This window comes from Aquarana catesbeiana, linkage group LG08 (genome assembly GCF_042186555.1).
Source record: "Aquarana catesbeiana isolate 2022-GZ linkage group LG08, ASM4218655v1, whole genome shotgun sequence".
NCBI lineage: Eukaryota > Metazoa > Chordata > Amphibia > Anura > Ranidae > Aquarana > Aquarana catesbeiana.
The window spans coordinates 139,609,467-139,628,287 of record NC_133331.1 but is presented as its reverse complement, the minus strand read 5'-3'; the positions used below and the strand labels follow the sequence as shown (position 1 = coordinate 139,628,287).

The 18,821-nt window shown below is 40.9% G+C and overlaps 1 protein-coding gene across 3 annotated transcripts in view; it reads left to right on the top strand.

Moving 5' to 3' along the window:
- Positions 1-18,821, top strand: part of RUFY2 (RUN and FYVE domain containing 2) — a 127,204-nt gene that overhangs the window by 42,552 nt on the left and 65,831 nt on the right. For 2 of the 3 annotated variants that reach the window (XM_073596461.1, XM_073596460.1), the window contains exons 13-14: positions 2,710-2,804; positions 8,283-15,048. In XM_073596461.1, coding sequence (XP_073452562.1) covers positions 2,710-2,804; positions 8,283-8,391 — 204 coding nt within the window. In that variant the 3' untranslated portion in view covers positions 8,392-15,048. Of the gene's footprint in view, positions 1-2,709; positions 2,805-8,282; positions 15,049-18,821 lie in introns of those variants that run through there. The other variant, XM_073596462.1, reaches the window with a different exon arrangement.

Below are 18,821 nucleotides of genomic sequence, written 5' to 3'. Positions count from 1 at the left end.
AGTTTACACAGCAACCACACCTGTTACTGTAGAAAATAATTTGTTTGGGCCCAAACGATCTAGTTAAAGGGACAGTAACCCTGCAGATCAGCATTAAATAATGTAAATAGTGCTAGAAACACATATATTGTACAAAGGTTCATACAACTACAGATTCTTTTCTTCACTGATCAATGTCTTCCATCACCAACACCCCTGTAGTCAGACATTCGCCTTCACAGGTAGACCCCTAAAATATAATAGGTCTAAAGCTCTGTGTTAAAACAACCATCCCCCTCATTAATTTTTTCCCAGCAAGTGGTACTTGTCTTTCAACCTATCTGGATTTAACAGCTGCTATAGAGTATTCTTTTAATCCTCCTACAAAAGAAAAGGCTTCCATACTGTAAAACAGTGTTATACTAAAAACTTAAAATAAAATTAAGAACTTACCTCTGATTGTGTTATTCCTAGTACTAGACAAAAAGCTTTTTTTTTTTTTTTTTTTAAATTGGGTACATTTTTAATGAAGGTTTTTCACATTATAGAAATAAGTAGGACCTTTAAGGTTGTTTCCACTCCCTCCCTTCTTCCATCAACCCAAACAACAAAAGAGAGAAATCAAGTTAAAACTATACATTACTTCTAGGAAATATTCACTTACCTTTGTCTGTTGGCACACTAATATTAACATTGTGAATTATGCAAGTCATCACAATTGTCTTTAACTGCAGTCAGTGCAGACACAAAAAAGAAGAGAGATAACAAGGATAGCATTCCAATGTGGGACCCAATCAGTGCAGATGTGGTACAGAGACTCAAAAGAACTGAAGAGTGGAATCTCACCCATCTAGTGCAGATAACTCTTGGGGTGCCAAAGTAAAGATCAATTTGTTTTAGGAGAATAGCCTAACACAATCCATAAATGGGGGGCTAAACTAGGAATGCTAAGCCAATCTTCCCTTGATTTTTCAAATTTAGCTTGATAACCCCAGCCTTTTTTTAAATCAGATAATTTTTATTAGAAAACAAAAACGTTTTCATAAATGTTTGCATACATACAAGAAATAGCTATAAGTGTATCTGCCGCACAAGCTATGGCCTTGGTATAAGTATAAAAATTGTCAAGCAGTGTACAAAAATAATAAAAGTACGTAATAAAAAAAAAAAAAAGAAGAGAAAACCGTTACAACGAACATCAGACAAAACCCCTGCTTTTATATATCAACTTTTAATGAATAAGAATAACCTGGGAACTTCTCTCTCAAATGTCTTGCACTGAGGTCTGCCAGTAATCATAAATTACCAGAGTTTCAACACTACGCCCCCTTCTGCTGCACTTGTTTAGTGGGATAATGCCGCGTACACACGGTCGGATTTTCCGACGGGAAATGTTGGATGTGAGCTTGTTGTCGGAAAATCAGACCGTGTGTATGCTCCATCGAACATTTGCTGTCGGACTTTCCACCAACAAATGTTTGCTAGCAGGTTCTCAAATTTTCCGCCAACAAAACTTTGTTGTCGGAAAGTCCGATCGTGTGTACACAAGTCCGTCGCACAAAAGTTCACGCATTGCTCAGAATCAAGCAGAAGGAGCCGCACTGGCTATTGAACTTCCTTTTCCTTGGCTCGTCGTATGTCTCACGTTCGTTCCCACGTTTGTAATTGTTGGCCAACATTTGTGTGACCGTGCATATGCAAGACAAGTTTGAGCCATCCAACCTTCGAACAAAAATCCACGGTTTTGTTGGCGGAAAGTCCTATTGTGTGTACGCGGCATTAGACTCCCAAGAGCATACAGTATGATAGATAGCATTAGGTGATAGAAAACATTGATCACGAATGAGATATACGTTTTTCTTTCTTTTTTTGGTTGGGGGATGGGGTAGCAGTCATGTTATATAAAAGATTATCATTTTGAGATGTGGGAATCTAGTAGCACAGAATTTAAGGATTTCTTGTTGAAATTTAATAAATGCATTTTAAAGTGTTTGTAAGCCTTAACAATGGACTTCTCTTATTTTGTTCCCTTTGGTCTGCTTAATATACTATTGAAAATGTTTTGTTATATCTGTTTGGCAAATACAAAAAAAATAAATAAATACCTGCTAATCCTGCCAAATATCTTGTGAGCTGATAACTTCCTGTGCTGCACTCTTATCAATTATATTAATCCCAGTTATCTGTGAGGACTACATAAAGCCGTCTCCCATTGGAGGCATTCTGTAGCTCTGTACTAAAGTGACCACACTGCTCCACCATAGATACAGTATGGTGAATGTGCATTTTTTAACGTCTTGACAAAGTTGCTTTAAAGTACATGTAAACCCAATCTCTGAAATCTTAATTTAACCTGTTATAGAGTGTCAATGTGCTGTCTCAGGTTCTCAGTTGTGCTTCCATGAAGCCACTCAGTCACAAGTGCTTCTTATGAAGACTTATGTAGGCATAGTCCACTGTTGTCGCCATAAGTAAAACCTGCCCTCAGAAATGCCATGCAGGTGGCTGCAGATCACAAGCATGGAGATCCAACAAAGGATGTATCCTCCCTTTTACTCAATGGAAAAACTTAAAATTAGTATTTGGTTGCTCTACATAGCCAAAAGTAGTCTGCAGAGTAAAAGTACTGATGTCTGGTGTTGCACTCCCAGCATGTAAACTGGCGGGATTTAAAACAATCATATTAAAGCAATATACAATATTTGATTGAAACCTATTCTTGACAAGCAGTGTTCAGAAGAGGAAGCCAAAAAGAGAGATGTGAACGATGGGCAGGATGGGAAGTCTACCCAAATGTCAGCTTGCAGAAAACCATATGAAGAGAGGTAAGAAAATGTGTGGAGTATCTGCCTTCTGAAAGTAGGATTTTTGGAGTCCATTGAGGGTCACAGAAAGTCTTAAAATTCAAGGTTTTGTGCAACCTACAGGAGGATTGCAAACTGGCAAACAAAAAAAACATAGGCCAGCCCTAGATAACTCCTCCAGCATGATCATAAAAGCACAGGGGTGGGCCCTTTGACCCTCAATGGATTTCAAGAAAACTATTTTACTATAAAAAATATTTTCTTTCTTGTCCACTGAGGGCAACATGAAGTCTTAAACCTTTGGGATGTTCAAAAGCAGTCAAAATGAGTGTTGGACAAATGAGCAAATAACTGCTAACAGGCCCAAGAAAACAAAAGAAAACTGGGAACTTCCTGCAGCTCAAAGTGCTGCCTAAAAGAGCTTACACTGGAAGCTGGCATCAGGTGATGCTGCAGTGTCCACCTGGTAGAACTTTAAGAGCATGTAAATAGAAGAAGAGGTGGCAGCCTTGAAAATCTGGGAAAGAGTTGCTTGATGCTGAAAGGCCCAGGAAGCACTCACAGATCTAGAGTACCTTGATGGGAAAGTGTTGAACCCAATACTTGAAAGCATAAGTATGAATGATGGTCTGTCTGAGTCACCTAGAGATGGTGGAATGCAAAACTGCAACACCCTTGTGGAGTCTGTCCAGGATTACAGAAAGAAAACCTGGACTTCAAAAGTCATGCCATTTAAACCCAGCGACTGTAAAGCAGGATGGCAAATCTGTCCATGGAACAGAAAACCTTGACGACCTGGTGGAACCCACATTATGCAGATCCTTTTACCTAGGTGAGGTTCACCAGAATGCCTTCCAGCTCAATCCTGCAAAACAGCTGGGGAAGAAGTTCCAAGGGAGGAAAGGCATTGATCAGCAATGCATGTACCAATCCTACAGAGCCACCAAAGTATCCACTGCTTCTGCCTAAGAATCCCTGTATTTGGAGATAAAGTTGTCAAGTTTTCTGTTGAACCTGGAGACCAAGAAGTCCGCATTTGGCAGCTCCCAACTGCAACCCAGGTCCTGGAACATCCCCGGGTCAATGAGCAGAGAAAATCTGCCTGCCAGTTGTATACATCTGGAATTTACATGGCTGACAGGGCAGAAATCTGAAGTTCTGCTCTCTTGCTACAGTGAGACTTCTGTTTCATCCTTGATGATTGAACAAGTCCCTTGCACTGAAAGAGTGTCCAGGGCTCTTCCTCCACCTAATATCAGGATACTTCAAAAAAGCTTAAGCCTCATAGTTATTATAAATATATAAGGGTAAAAAGGTACCATCATCCAAAATTGATTAAGGGGATTGGAACAAGGAAAACATGTCCCCAACAGATCACCACAGATACTTCAAAAGATGTCAAGGAAGGACTTCCATAGAGCCAGATTCCTGAGCCACCAGGCTGGGGACAACCTGGTCTTCAGATCTGTCCCATGACAACAGAATTCTGTGTTGTAGAGGACTAAAGTGAAACTGGACTATCTCAAAATAGGCTACCATCAGACCCAGGACTCTCATGGAAACTGGAGAATTGGATGGTTCTTGGACTGGAGAGTTCCAATCCAAAACCAGAGTTTTTGAAGTTTTCCTATGGAAGGAACACTCTGGCCTAAACTGTGTTCAAGACTAGGCCCAGATACTTCAAATGATAAGTCAGTTTCTATGACATTTTCTAAAGGTTCGGGATCCATCTGAATTGCTGTCTGGATGTGAACTTCATGTTGTTGACTGTTTCCTGAACAAGAGGTCATCTAATTATCAGACAGTGGGCATACCATGAGAACAAAGCAGGGCTAGTATAGGAACCAGCCCCTTGGTGAATACCTGAGGTGCAGACAAGAGGCCAAAAAGCAGAGCCACAAACTGCAGGGGCCCGGCAACAAAGAGTAAGGATTGCTAACGTGCTGTAAAGATGGGGACATGTAAGTAAGCATGTTCACAGAAGCCAGAAAGTCTCCCTAGTGAAGGGAGGCAGAAATTTTGTAGATTCCACACACAATTTTAGGACTCAAATTAAGACATTTAGAGCTTTGAGATCCAGAATGGGCTTATAAACAGTGAACAGGTTGGAGTAACAACTGTTCTGCCATAGGCACTGGGGCAATGACGTCTTGGTTCAGAAGAACTGAGGGGGCTTGATGGAAGTTTGTTAATCTGTACAGTGACACAGGAAGGCTGAAGGCAAGAAATAGAGAAGCAACAGGGAGCAAAACCCCAGTTTGTAGCCCCGGGATACCACCATTGCCCCCAAGTGTCTGAGATGCAAGCTACCCAAATGTCTGCAAAGGTAATGTAATGCTGACTCCAGAACTGATGGTCAGGGACTATATCTGGTAAGTGTGGCTTCACCTATAGCAGCCCTAGTTCCTTTAAGAGGAGTAGGCCCACTGGTACTTGTTTGCCTCAGGTCCCAAAACACATTGCTATAGTCCCTGGCCAAGCAAACAAAGAGCATTTAAGGGACAGACTGAGGTCAGGGCTGGAAGGAGATAGAGAATTCCAGGGACAGGCAGAGGTCAGGACTGGCAGCAGAGTACTCGATAGGCAAGGCTTACAGGAACAGGCAAGGTGAGGGTACAGGAGCCAGGTAGTGAATACTAGCACAAGCACAGAACCCTTGGTGTTTGATGTTTTAAAATAAGTGCCACACCAGCCAATTCCAAAGCTGGGGGGGTTGAGCAGCGGGGGAGTGTGGCCAGACTTATTAGCCTGCAACTGATAAAAAAGGGTCTGGGAGAGGTGTAATGGTAGCAAGTAACACCTGAGAGGGTCCTATTGTGGGAGTCAGGGGCATGGAGAAATGAAAGGAACTTTTCTTAAAGTGGATAAAAACCTGATTCATGAAATTTGAGTTCCGTAACTTTGTCCTGCTCCACTCTTCTGTTATCAGCCTAATAACTTTTGACAAGCTCTCCGAGACTGGAGCCTGAAGTGTGTGTCAGGGAAGGTTGCTATAAATAGATTAGCACAAAGCTAAACTATTCACAGGCACGCTCTGAATGTGTGGGGAGGGGGGACGTGCACTTTCTAAACAGTATATAAAGCTGTAGACAGCAGATATACATGTAAAACTTATGTAGGGAGATTTGTTTCATCTCTGTGTATCATCTGAGGCTGTTCACTTCCCTGGGTATATGTGAGGGTTTACATCCACTTTAAGAGTGAAAGAAGGAAAAAACTTAGCAGTTTGGTTCTTAGGTTTCTTTGGCTGAGAAATAAAACCTAAGGGAAAATCCTTAAGAAGAACCCAATGCCGAAGGTCACTTCACTTCCAGGCTATCCAGTGAGGTCTGGATATGGTACTCCAAATGCCAGGCTGAGGATGACCATGCCAGAAAGCTGCAACTGAAGAGACAAATCTCCAGTAGCGATGTAGAATCTTAATTGAAAAAAAAAATCAAAGAAGAAAAATGTGTTAGCAAAAAAAAAAAAAAAAATCCTAAAAAGCAGAGCTGTAGAAAATATGTCAATCCTCCTAGGATGCTTGCAAAAAAAAATGAGGCATGCTGGTAATGGAAAAGGTTATCCTGAGCTGGACTACAGTATTTTCCTTTGTCAGTGTCCAGTCCTCCAGTAGGCAGCTGTATAACCTCAAAGATTTAAGACTCCGTCAATGGACGAGAAAGAAATTTAAAAATATTCATGCACCATTTAGGTATATTCAGATTCTTTTGTCTGGCATCCATTCTACCACACAAGGGGAAGCCATCAGCATTTTTTGTGTTAACCAACAAATATGCAACTAATTATATACCAACATGTAAAAGATTACAAAAATCATAATGGTGTAATGGTGCTCAACAATTTTAGTAATCACTACTTGATTATGTGCTGGTGAGTTTGCAGATTTTACACAGTAGTTCCATTACCCACCAACACTGGTGAACTTTCACATTAATACTATCACATTTGTTTGTTACTGCTTATTGTATCCTGGAAGCAATTGCCATAGCTTTTGCACTGAAGCCAGTTACTATACCAATGTGCAAGTAGTCTTTTGTGAAGGCTGGAGCTGGTCCCTTTAATTTACTTTCTGATTTACTTATTTAATTTACTTCTGATACTGCTAATTTACTTCTGATGCCATGAGAAATGTTTGTAATCATAGGCCTTACTTGCTGAAGTGTTTAGTGTGATCATTTCAAACATCCATTTATTTCTTTTTCCCCATTAGTTTAGATGTTTTCACACTTTCAATGCCCATGTGCTCAGAGAAAAGAAAAGGGGGGGGGGGGTGCCTCTCTAAGTGTAGTATAAAAATAAGAACATGTATTGCTCAAGATTAAAAGCACTTACAAGTTATAAGTGGAAGTAATGCTCATCATAAGTGGAGGAGTCCACTGTATTAACTATCCGATTGTTTTATTTTTTTTAAGCCCGTGGTGTGTGAACACACTCGAACTCCACCCGGTGCAAAAAAAAGTGCACACCAAAAAAGTGAAACACAAAACGTGCACAGGGTGTACACATAGTCCTCCTCCGAAGAGAAAGGACCCTAGCCCTGATCCCCCAGGGAGTTAGGCTCCAGACGGTGACTGGGGTACTTCACTGGTCCATCTGGCCGAAACCAGACAGACCCCATTCTCTGGGAGGTCTGCCGAAACAGACCCACCCAAGTACTAGGTGGGGCTCCCCGCGAAGGAAGACCCCATGAGAGAGGGCGAACCAAGCCAGAAGGCCATGTTCACCCCCTCCCAAGATTTTCAGGGCAGGAACGAGGACCTACTCCCTACCAGTCAAACGTGAAACAAAAACGTGTACAACACCAATCTACCAGAAAAACGAACATAGAGGTGGGGAAAAGGGAAGTGAATAAAGTGCATAAGTGCCATTGCGTAATACAATGGCCGGCCTTTCGGCCAGGAATAAAAATTCCTCTGGTCCTAGCCAAAAGGTCCAGCCCAAGAGGCAGGTGTGAAAAAAGTGTGATGGTGCATTGACCTAGGTGCCGGTAAAACTCATAGTGACACAACCCCCCCCCCCCACCACCACCACCACCACCACCAGAACACTCTGGTTAGCTTTCTCAGCCAATGGCTGAGAGTGCTGATCGTGAGCCAATCGGTAGACCTTTTTCCGGTCATGCCCCATCGACTGTTGGACCGCCTGCAGTACACTGCGAATGTTGTCCGGTTTCTATTAAACTGATCAATGCCCCCCAACATTTGGCCTGTGTGTACTAGACTTTAGTACCATACAGCCCACTGGTACTATGGAGGATAAAAAAGTTTTGCATGCTGATCTGGGGTGGGTACAGATAACATGAGGGAAAAGCTGGCTACACATTATATGTAGTTATTCCTAAAGCACTGTTTACTGATTTGATACATTCTAAAAAGTGGTTATATTGTATAATAATACAAATACAACTCATCCTAATAAACTTAATTTGTTTTCTCTCCTTTTTTGTTTCTATTTTCTTTCTTTTTATCCCCTCACTTTGACACTATTTTAAAACAGTGATAAAGATGTTTTAAACCAATCTAGAAACATTGAAATATCGTATATGAAGGCTGCAAGTGTTGAATCTGCCCCTCAATATAAACTTATTAAAGATATATCATTCTAGCACTGTATGACCAAATATGCAATATACAGCAATTTTATTTAATGTATACTATATATTGTAAAATATATGTGCTACAATATCTGACTTAGCTATATGTTTGTTATTAAAAACATACTTATACGGATACTCAAGAGAACAGTATATAAAAATATATATATTATTATTTTGTGTACTACAATAAGTGCTCCCAGTTCTCCCAGTATTTGTATTTCAACTTGATCATTTTTTTTTTATTTTAACTTTGCCCAGTTATGTCTGTTTAACATTATTTTAGGTTTTACCTATTTGCACCCAACTGATTTGCACTAAAGCAAAGAGTAGATTAATTGGATCAATGTCAAGTTCCATATTGTGGTGCTGTAAGTTGAAAATGTTATTTAATCGATTGCCTAAAAAAGGAGGATGTAGGACAAGTTATTGTGATATATTTTTCTCTCTTTTTTTTTTTTTTTTTAGCAAAGTGCGAGACCCCTTTAGTAAGAAAATTAAGTGCAAGGAGGGTAGTGGTCTCCTTCTTGTATAAGGCCAGGGATACATTGTTGTGGACAAAGCTGGGAAGCTCCTCTAATTTGCCAAGTGGGTAGGAACCCTCTAGCTGCTTGGCCTATCTTCCCCTCAATGAAGTGGGTTCTCATCTTATGAAATTGGTAAAAATGTGGATTGCTACAGCTGGTGTAAATATATGGCTGCAGGTCTACAGTATCTGGATTTTCCCAGACATGCATCCCAACACAGAGATTTGATTTCTGTGTCCCAAGAGCTCCAAAAGAAGCCAAAGAGCACTTGCGATATACACGTAAACAGTGCAGAGCTTAGAGAATCAAATAATACAGTAAAAAGGCAGCTGCTGTATTCTGAAAATAAAAATACAAGGTGTGACAATTTAATTCCAGGAATGCCCACGGCGTAGCACTTTGGTGGTTAGTTGCACATCCATTCGCACTCAAGCATATTCTGACATGTTGTAAATTACACTCACCTGGGTTGCAGACCAGTCGACTCAGTCTTTACAGAGTAGAAGAAGAAATAACGTGTGTGCGTTACGCTGTTAGTGTAAAATAAGTGACAGGAATCTGGAGCAGTGGATTAACATCATATTTTTCGCAAAATTTGGCAAAAGTGTGAGTGAAACTTTAGTTCTGTTACAACAGGTTTATAATGAACATTCCATGGAAAAATCAAGTGATTTTGAATGGCATAGGCAGTTTAAGGAGGGGTGGGAAGATGTCCACAATGACGCAAGAAATAGACAGCCAAAAACACAAAGGACGGATGCAAATGTGGACAGAGTGCAAACCCGTGTACGCTCATGCTGATGTTTTTTTTTTATCACAAGGGTATAGTTCACTTACGAGTTCATAGAACATGGTACAACGATCAACCAACCTTGAGACCAGAACTCTGGCCTGACAAGTTGATTCTCCACCACAACAAAGCTCCTGCACAAACAGTTTTGTTTTTTTTTTTTTTTTTACAGTCCATCCTGGGAATTAAATTGTCAACCTCATACTCCTATTATCCTAAGATAAAAAGAATGAAAGTGAGAGAAATCTGCGCTAGGCAGTGAATGAAACAAAGTTGCACCATTAATCACTAAGACTTCTTCACAGCAGATTCCTCAGTGTAAAGTCCCCAAAAAAAAACTGTTGCACGGTGCACCATTAGTCAGTAACTAAATGAATTAAAAGGTAAGCTCAAAGTCTGCAGCATGTCCTGTCCAGCAACCTATAGTCTCAAAAAAAACATCACAGAGGAAGCATAAGATAGCACTTGTATATTACTAATGCAAAACAATGGGGTTGATTTACTAAATCAAAATAGACTGTGCACTTTGCAAGTGCAGTTCCACTAAATTTCCCCAGAGTTTAGTGAAGCTGATGCTTCACTTTGTAAAGTGTACCCAATTAGGTGCAAGGAAAATTAAAAAAAAAAAAAACAGCATTTTGTTTGCACATGATTGGATGATGGAAATCAGCAGAGCTTCTCCACATTAATTAAGCTCTGGGGAAAATAAGTGCTACTGCACTTGCAAATTGCAGTCTATTTGCCTTTATTAAAGAAGATCTTCACCCTAGAAAGAAAAAAAATATAAAGTCAGCAGCTACAAATACTGTAGCTGCTGACTTTTATTAAAAGGACACTTACCTGTCCAGGGATCCAGCGTGTCCTCATCCGAGCCAGTTCTTTGGTGGTCTTCGGGTACTTCAGTACAACCACCCGGTTGGGTTTTGTGGTACGATTACTGCTGCCAGCAATAGCCGGCAGCAGTAATCATTGTATTCTGAAGGCGGGGAAACCTCCCACTGTCAGAATACAATAGTGTAGTGTGGGTTATTTCCCCCATCAACACAATCAGTCAGAATTGAACAATTTTCTTTTCTTCAACCTGTGGTTGAAGGAAAAAAACTGCATGATTAATGGCTTGCCTTACTCTTCTAAACATTCCTGTTGGCTCAGTGATATAGCAATTCTTTTGTGTAATAAATTAAACTATTTATTGTTCCTTCTTCAGAAGGAGAGTAAAAACATGCAAAACACTAGCATACCACAGTCCCAGTCTTGTACAGGAGGTGCAAAAAACCTGTACATAAAGACAAAACACAAACATTTAAATCCAGTGGTTTTCACCTATATCATACTGTAGATCCACCATTTTTCTACTATAGTCTCTTCTCCATTGGCATCTTTAAATACTTTTCCTAATGCCCAAAAGTGCCTTGTACATTGCTAGCGTGTACCTGTTTTTAGTGTGTTTCTCTCTTTATTTTAGAATGCCATAGATGGGTTCTCTCATAAGTACTTTAAGTTCTGACTTTGTAAATTCTTTGTACTATTTATTACATGGACATTGTATGCGGTGTGGCACACCTTTTAGTATCACTAGTTAATAACACTTTTATAGCAAAGTTAAAAAAAATATTTTTTTTCTTTTATTTGCCATTTCACATTTCATTATCCTACATCTGCAGGCCATACTTTTTATATAGCTCACAAAACCACCCTTAACATACAGTGAAGTAAACCACCTTTTTGTCTGTGGATCTTATTTAGAACGTAGGGGCAATTTTTAGAGGGAGATCGGGTGTTTGTTCAACTGTTTGTGTTCAAAGAATTCCGAGGGTTCTTCAAAAAGTTTCCACACTTTTTTAACTCTATACAGGGGGTCCCCGGGTTACAAACAAGATAGGGACTTTAGGTTTGTTCTTAAGTTGAATCTGTTTGTAAGTCGGAACAGGTACATTTTTTAAGTGTAGCTCCAGCCAAAAAATCTATTTTTAAGTTTTGTAGATAGCATAGGGAAGGGTTATCACCCCTGTAACATTTGTTTTGCTGTCTGTGCCCCTGTTCAGAAGATTTCACCTCACTTTCTGTCCCAATGACAATTGGATTTTGAAAATTTGGGGTTATTAGGGAAATAAGGATAGGTGATAAAGCATCAGTGGAGACATCTTTTTCCCATATTAACACTTAGAGGAGTGAATTTCCCTTCCTAGGGGTAGATTTCCTCTCACTTCCTGTTGTCTCCCTCCGTTTGTAAGTAGGAGTCGTTTGTAAGTTGGATGTTTGTAAGTAGGGGACCCCCTGTATATATATATATATATATATAATGTATATGTGCGTAAACCTTTTAAAGGCCCCTCATAGATTCAAAACAAGCTTTATATCTATTCAATTTGTCCATGGCTAGATTACACCCCAGTCTTAGATACTCCCCAGATTGATCCTTTTTGATATCCACATATACACTTTTTATATATTATTTTATATCTATGTCATCAACACTTATACACTGATCAATCATCATATTATGACCACTGACAGATAAAGTATATACCATTTAATACTTGGTTACAATGGCATCTGAAAGTGGGTGGGATATTTTAGGCAGCAAGTGAAATTGTTGTCCCTGAAGTTTATGTGCTAAAAGCAGAAAAAAATGGCAAGCATAAGGATTTGAGTGACTGACATTTAAAGCACTTACCCCCGTTCACATTGACTGTGGCTTTGAAATTGCGTGACTTCATCTGAAATCACACAATTTTAAAGCCGCATGCATCTCAATGTGACTTCAGGGGGAACTTTGAAGACATCTGTGCGGCTTCATGCACAGGTGTTTATTCAAGTCGCACCCAAAATAGCCCAAAGTAGTGCATGTACTACTTTTTCAAATTGATGAGGCACCACAGAGTCAGTGTTGCACCAATTTGAACAGTTCAATTGCTGGCAGTAGGATGCGACTTGTCATACAATTTGACTTGTCGCTCCAATGTGAATGGGGGCTAACTGCCTATATGAAGAAGGCTACCATATTTCCTGTTTCAATGGTTTTTATTAATCGTTTACATCGAATGTTAAAGAACCGTCAGTAGAACAGCGAACAGTCCTCGCTTGCTCCACGTATATCGGATAAACAGTTGAACATGAAAGCAAACATCCAAGCATGGAAACAGTTTAACAATCCAACAATTGAGTGCTAGGCTTAATACAGACAAATATTGACCCGACTCGCAGGTTAGATCCTTTATTGCAGTCCCCCCAACATATAATAACTAAAATAGGGGGCATGACAGTGTCTAGTGCTGAAATACTGGCAGAACACGGAATCTACCATATTTTAAACTTCATTGCATTCCTGTCTGAGCATGGCAGCAACATTTCTTAAAGGGCAGGAATGCTACAGCAGATGCTGTTAGCAAGATACATGTTTGTTAAAACATGTGGTGGTGGCTACTGTTTGTGTGCAAAGGGTTAACTATAGATGTATCCTGCCCGTTAACATCCACTCTCAATCTAATGGCACTTAGATTGTTGTCCTGTGAGCTGGAAAATCTATCAGGGTGCCCATGCTGACTCATGTCCACAAACAAAAGCGTATACAATGGGCATGTGCGCATCAGAACTGACCACGGAGCAATGGAAGATGGCCTGGTCTGATGAATTCAAAAATGGTTTGAGGTGTTGACTTGGCCTCCCAAATTTTCCAGATCTCAATGTAATTGAGCATCTGTGGGATGTGCTGGAAAAACAAGCCTTAGCCCGGGTTCACACCTATGCGAATTAGATGTGCGTTTCCGCACATCTAATTCGCATAGCAGGAGAATGTGACTGGCTCCCTATGGAGCCGGTTCACATATCTCCGGAGCGGCTGCGGTGCGCACTGCACAAAAACGCTGTGCGTCTTTGGCTGCGTTTCAGGGCCGAATTCAGGCATAGAATCGGCCCTGATTCGTCCCTGAAACGGTGAACAGGGACGCACAGCGCTCCTGTGCGGTCCGCAGCGAATTATGGTGTGAACCCGGGCTTAAAGATGAAGGCTGCCACCTTGCAACTTACAAGTGCTACTAATGGCTTGGTGCCAGATACCACAGCATACCTTCAGAGGTCTCGATGGGTTATGGTGGGTAGTTATGTTATGGTTGATTGGTGTACATGTGTATGACTGGAGGGTAGTGGCCTGTGCTGACATACCAATGAGCTGTACTAAGTTAATTTGAATACAATTTCCATAATAATTCCTGCTATGAATTTATAGTAATAAAATGTCGAAGAAATAAAATGTCTCAGCGGGAGCCCCAGGCCCCCGTACTAACGATCGGGACCCAGAACTCCCGACTCCGGGTCACCTGATCGGTGTAATAGCCTCTGATTGGCTATCACAGTGATCAGTCACTGTGAAGCCCTTCCCAATGTTTTCTCTCTCTGTGAATGGAGGAGAAAGATGCATCATCTCTCTCGCTCTCTTTGCAGAGAAAAAAAAATACTTAGATCAAATTTTGATCTAGGTCAGTGCCAGGGTTAGTGTTTGGGTCAAGGTCAGGGTCAGTATTTTTTTCGAAAGGGTTTAATTTATTTTTAAATTAGTATCAGTGTGTTTTGGGTAGGATAAGAAAAGCAAAATGTGCACTATTGTTTTTGGGCTGTACTACGGGTACAAACAATAACTAACATACACACGTGGGATCACTGTGATCATCAGGAGCAGGAAAATTTAATTTGGGTTTTTCTTTGTTGGAAGGTTATGGTAGTAGCAAGAGATATACAGTTACATTTAAAAAATATTTAATTTTTTTCCTATTTTTGGCCAGTTTTCCTTTGATGATAAAAAAAAAAATCAAAAATCAGGAGATCTCCATTACCATTTACCACCAAATGAAAGCCCAATTCGACCTGAAAACAAGGTATATTGCACAAAGTAGTTGTGATGATATGTACAGTTTTATTAACACATGTCAAAGTTTCAAAATTGTGCTTCGGCATTAAGATTTGTTTTACGCTTAGGTGTGAAGGGTGTGTCTGCCGAACATTATAAAACCCTTCAATAACCCTTCAGCACACTCCTCAGACCTTTTGATTAGTTATGTTAATTCTGTAAATGTCCTTGTCAGGGTCCAGAAAATATGACTGCTTTTTCAGCTCAGTAGCTCTTGCTTACCATGAAAACTTTCAGGATGGTAAGGTTAAATCATGAGAACCAATGACTTTAATACAGCAGATTGCAGCCAATTGGATTTCAAAACCAAACACCTGGCAAATGTTTAAGTCTTTTTTTTCACTTTTAATCCCGCTTAATTTACTGTTGCTAAATGTTTTGTAATATCTTTTCTGTAAATATCTTGCACTGTTTTTCATGTCATTAAAAAGATATTTTTAAAATTTTCTAAAGCATTTTGATTTTTTTTTTTTAAACACTCTAACTTTATATGCTCTAGCCTGAAATTAAAGGACTTGCTGCCTCTTTATAGAAACCTACCGTATTTTAAACTTAATTACATTCCTGTCTGGGCGTAGCAGCAACATTTCTCAAAGGTAAAGTCGGAATTGCTAAAGCAGATGCTGTTATGTTTAACACGTGGTGGGGGTTAGCTAAAGATTTAACCGCTTCAGCCCAGAGACTCTTTTTTACACTTGTTAATTAAGTTAAAATCATTTTTTTTTGCTAGAAAATTACTTAGAACCCCCAAACATTATATATATTTTTTTCTAACGCCCTTGAGAATAAAATAGTGGTTGTTGCAATACTTTCTGTCACACTGTATTTGTGCAGCGGTCTTACAAGCGCACTTTTTTTGGAAAAAATACACTTTTTTTAAATTAAAAAATAAGACAACAGTAAGGTTAGCCCAATTTTATTTTATATTGTGAAAGATAAGGTTTTGCCGTGTAAATTGATACCCAACATGTCACGCTTCAAAATTACGCCCACTCGTGGAATGGTGACAAACTTTTACCCTTAAAAATCTCCATAGGCGATGTTTAAACATTTCTACAGGTTACCAGTTTTGAGTTACAGAGGTGGTCTTTTGCTAAAATGATTGCTCTCGCTCTAACGATTGTGGCGATAACTCACATGTGTGGTTTGAACATCGTTTTTGTATGCGGGCGCTACTCACATATGCGTTCGCTTCTGCGCATGAGCTCGTCAGGACAGGGCGCTTTCAAAAAAAAAAAAAAATGTCTTATTTATTTTACTTTTAGATTTTTGTTTGACAGTTTTTAAAAAAATAAAAATTTTGGGTCACTTTTATTCCTGTTACAAGGAATGTAAACATCCCTTGTTATAGAAAAGAAGCATGACAGGACCTCTTAAATATGAGATCTGGGGTCAAAAAGACCTCAGATCTCATATTTACACTATAATGCAATAAAAAAATAAAAATAATTGGAAAAAAAAAAAAGTCTCCTTTTTAGAGCTATGAGCGGAAGTGACGTTTGACATCGCTTCTGCCCTCCCATGCCATGGAGCCGAGCAGGGGCCATCTTCCCCTCAGTTGGCAGCCAGGCATCCACGGGAGAGGACACGATCATCTCCGCCGCTACCAGCGGGTCTGGTAAGCGGCGGAGACAACCAGAGTGCAGCGGAAGGGGGGGGCGCCTCTCCTGCCGCCTATAAAATTGATCTTGCAGCGAATGCGCCACTGAGACCACTTTTATCTCAAAGAGAAACGCACACCGTTCCTGAAAATACCGGGGTTATGGCAGCTGGCTGCTGCCATAACCCCGGTATTTAGCGTTAAAATACCAACGTATGGGTACGGCGATTTGCGTGAAGTGGTTAAAGCAGTTGTAAAGGCATTTTTTAATTAAAATATTAAACATGTTATACTTACCTGCTCTGTGCAATGGAAATGCACAGAGAGGCCCCTTACCTCCCTTTATGGGGTCCCACGCCGGCGTTCTCTGTTCCTCCTCTTCTGCGTGTGCTCCAATAGCATGCCCTGTGCTATGGAGGCACACGTGCAGGCGTGCTCCTGAGACGGGCTGTGTGCGTCCATAGACACGCACACCCTTGCCCCCTCATCACAGGATTTGACTGACAGCAACAGGAGCCAATAGCTCCCACTGCTTTCAGTGAAGCCTCTAAGAGCAGGGAGAGGGGGAGAAGAGCTGTAGACGGGACAGCGCTGGATCAATCAGAGGAGGCAGATAAGTGTTTAGGGGGGCGGACAGCAACTGGTAAAGAGTTTTTTCCCTTCATACATGAACCACTTCAAAACTGGGCCAATTCTGATATTTTCCATATACATGTAAAAACCTGGCTTTTTTTTGCTAGAAGATCACTTAACACCCCCATACATCATATATATTATTTTAAGTAGAGGCCCTGGAGATTAAAATGGTTGTAACTGCAATTTTTACGTAATACAATATTTTCACAGAGGTTTATCAAATGCAGATTTTCAGAAAAGAATACACTTTAATGAATTTTAGTGAACAAACACAATACCAAATTTTGATAAAATATTAGACGATGTTATGCCAAGTAAATAGATACCAAACACACCATGCTTTAAAATTGTGCACACCAATAAAAACTGCGTTACATTAAATTATCCAGAGGTAATACTTTAAAAGCCTCTACAGGTTACCAATTTAGATTTAGACATGAGATATAGTGCTAGAATGATTGTTCTCACTCTGATGTTCACAGCGATACCTCGTATGTGTTACATTTTATTTAAAAAAACAAAAATTTTTTTTACAATGTACCTTTTAAAAGTGATTGCCCGTAAAACGGAAAATTTATCAAATACTTACCGTAAGTTTCCTTTCCTGATGGACTTCATGGCAGCCTACGCGTGGGTTAATACCGCCTCCTCTCCAGTGCTATAGGACCCCACTCCCATAAATTTGAACTCACCGGTAGAGACTGCATTCCGTATGCTGATCAGAAAAAAAAAAAAATTAATTTGGCCCATCAACCGACAGGATTTTTAAACCAAAGTTCACAGAAGATAGAGAAGCAGGCTCTGTGCAATAATGTGACATGAAAGTATTAATGGAGGCCCATGAGGCCGCTTTGCAGATGACATCTGGAGCCACATGCCGAGCTGCTGCCCACGAAGCCGCCATGCCCTTGGTGGAATGTGCCGTCACCGCCTCTGGAGGAGCCAAGCCCTTAGCCCTATAAGCCTGCTGGATGGACTAGACAATCCAGGCCGCAATCGTTCTGGTCGAAGCTCGCTTCCCTCTGTTACTGCTGGAGTGCAGGATAAACAGGTAGTCAGAGCGCCTAAAGAAGGAAGTAACTTGCATGTATTCCTTCAGCATTCCGCCTACATCCAGAGGGTGAACTACAGTTGACCTCGGGGCCCTGAATGTAGGAAGGACAATTTCTTGGTTCTCATGGAACACAGAAGTGACTTTCGGGTTTGAGCCAAGCATAGGGATGAGGACCACCCGGTCCGGGAAGAAAATCAGGAATTGTTCTTTGTGACCCAAGTACCTGATCTTGGAAACCCTTTTGGGCGATGTGATGGCTACCAGGAAAGCGACTCTTGCAGAAAGGTCTTTGATAGAAAGTGGGGTAGATCCCGTGGAACTTAGTCCAGACATTGAGTCGAGAACAAGAGGAAGATCCCATTTGGGGAATCTTGGTCTTCTCACGGAAGAACTGCCGGATTAGGGGGTGGACAGCCCATGATGTTCCGGAGAAGGCCGATAAGGCTGAGACTTGGACCCTAACAGAGCTGATGGATAGCGACAGATCTAGGCCGGATTGAAGGAAGCTGAGTGGATCACTGAAGGATCTGCCCGTAGAGGATGAGAACTCGACGTACTTGGCCCAGATTCTCCCATCGACTTTAATCGTGCTTGACTTCCTCAAGCTCATGAGGGTGGAAATCACTCTTGAGGCGCACCCGAGAGATTCCAGCCTCTCCCTCTCAAGAACCAGACCATCAGTCCCAGTAATGCCGGACAAGGGTGCAGGACTGCCCCCTGAGAAAAAAGGTCTGGCCTGAGAGGAAGAGGCACTGGGTCCCGAAAGCTGAGCTCGATCAGGAGGGGAAACCATGGCCTGTTCGGCCAGTAATCAGAAGGGGAAAACTAAAAGGCCAGTAAGGTGCTATCACCACCACTTTGACCGCTTCCGCTTGAAGTCTCCGTAAGAACCTTAGGATGATCGGGAGCGGGGGAAAGGCGTATGCCCT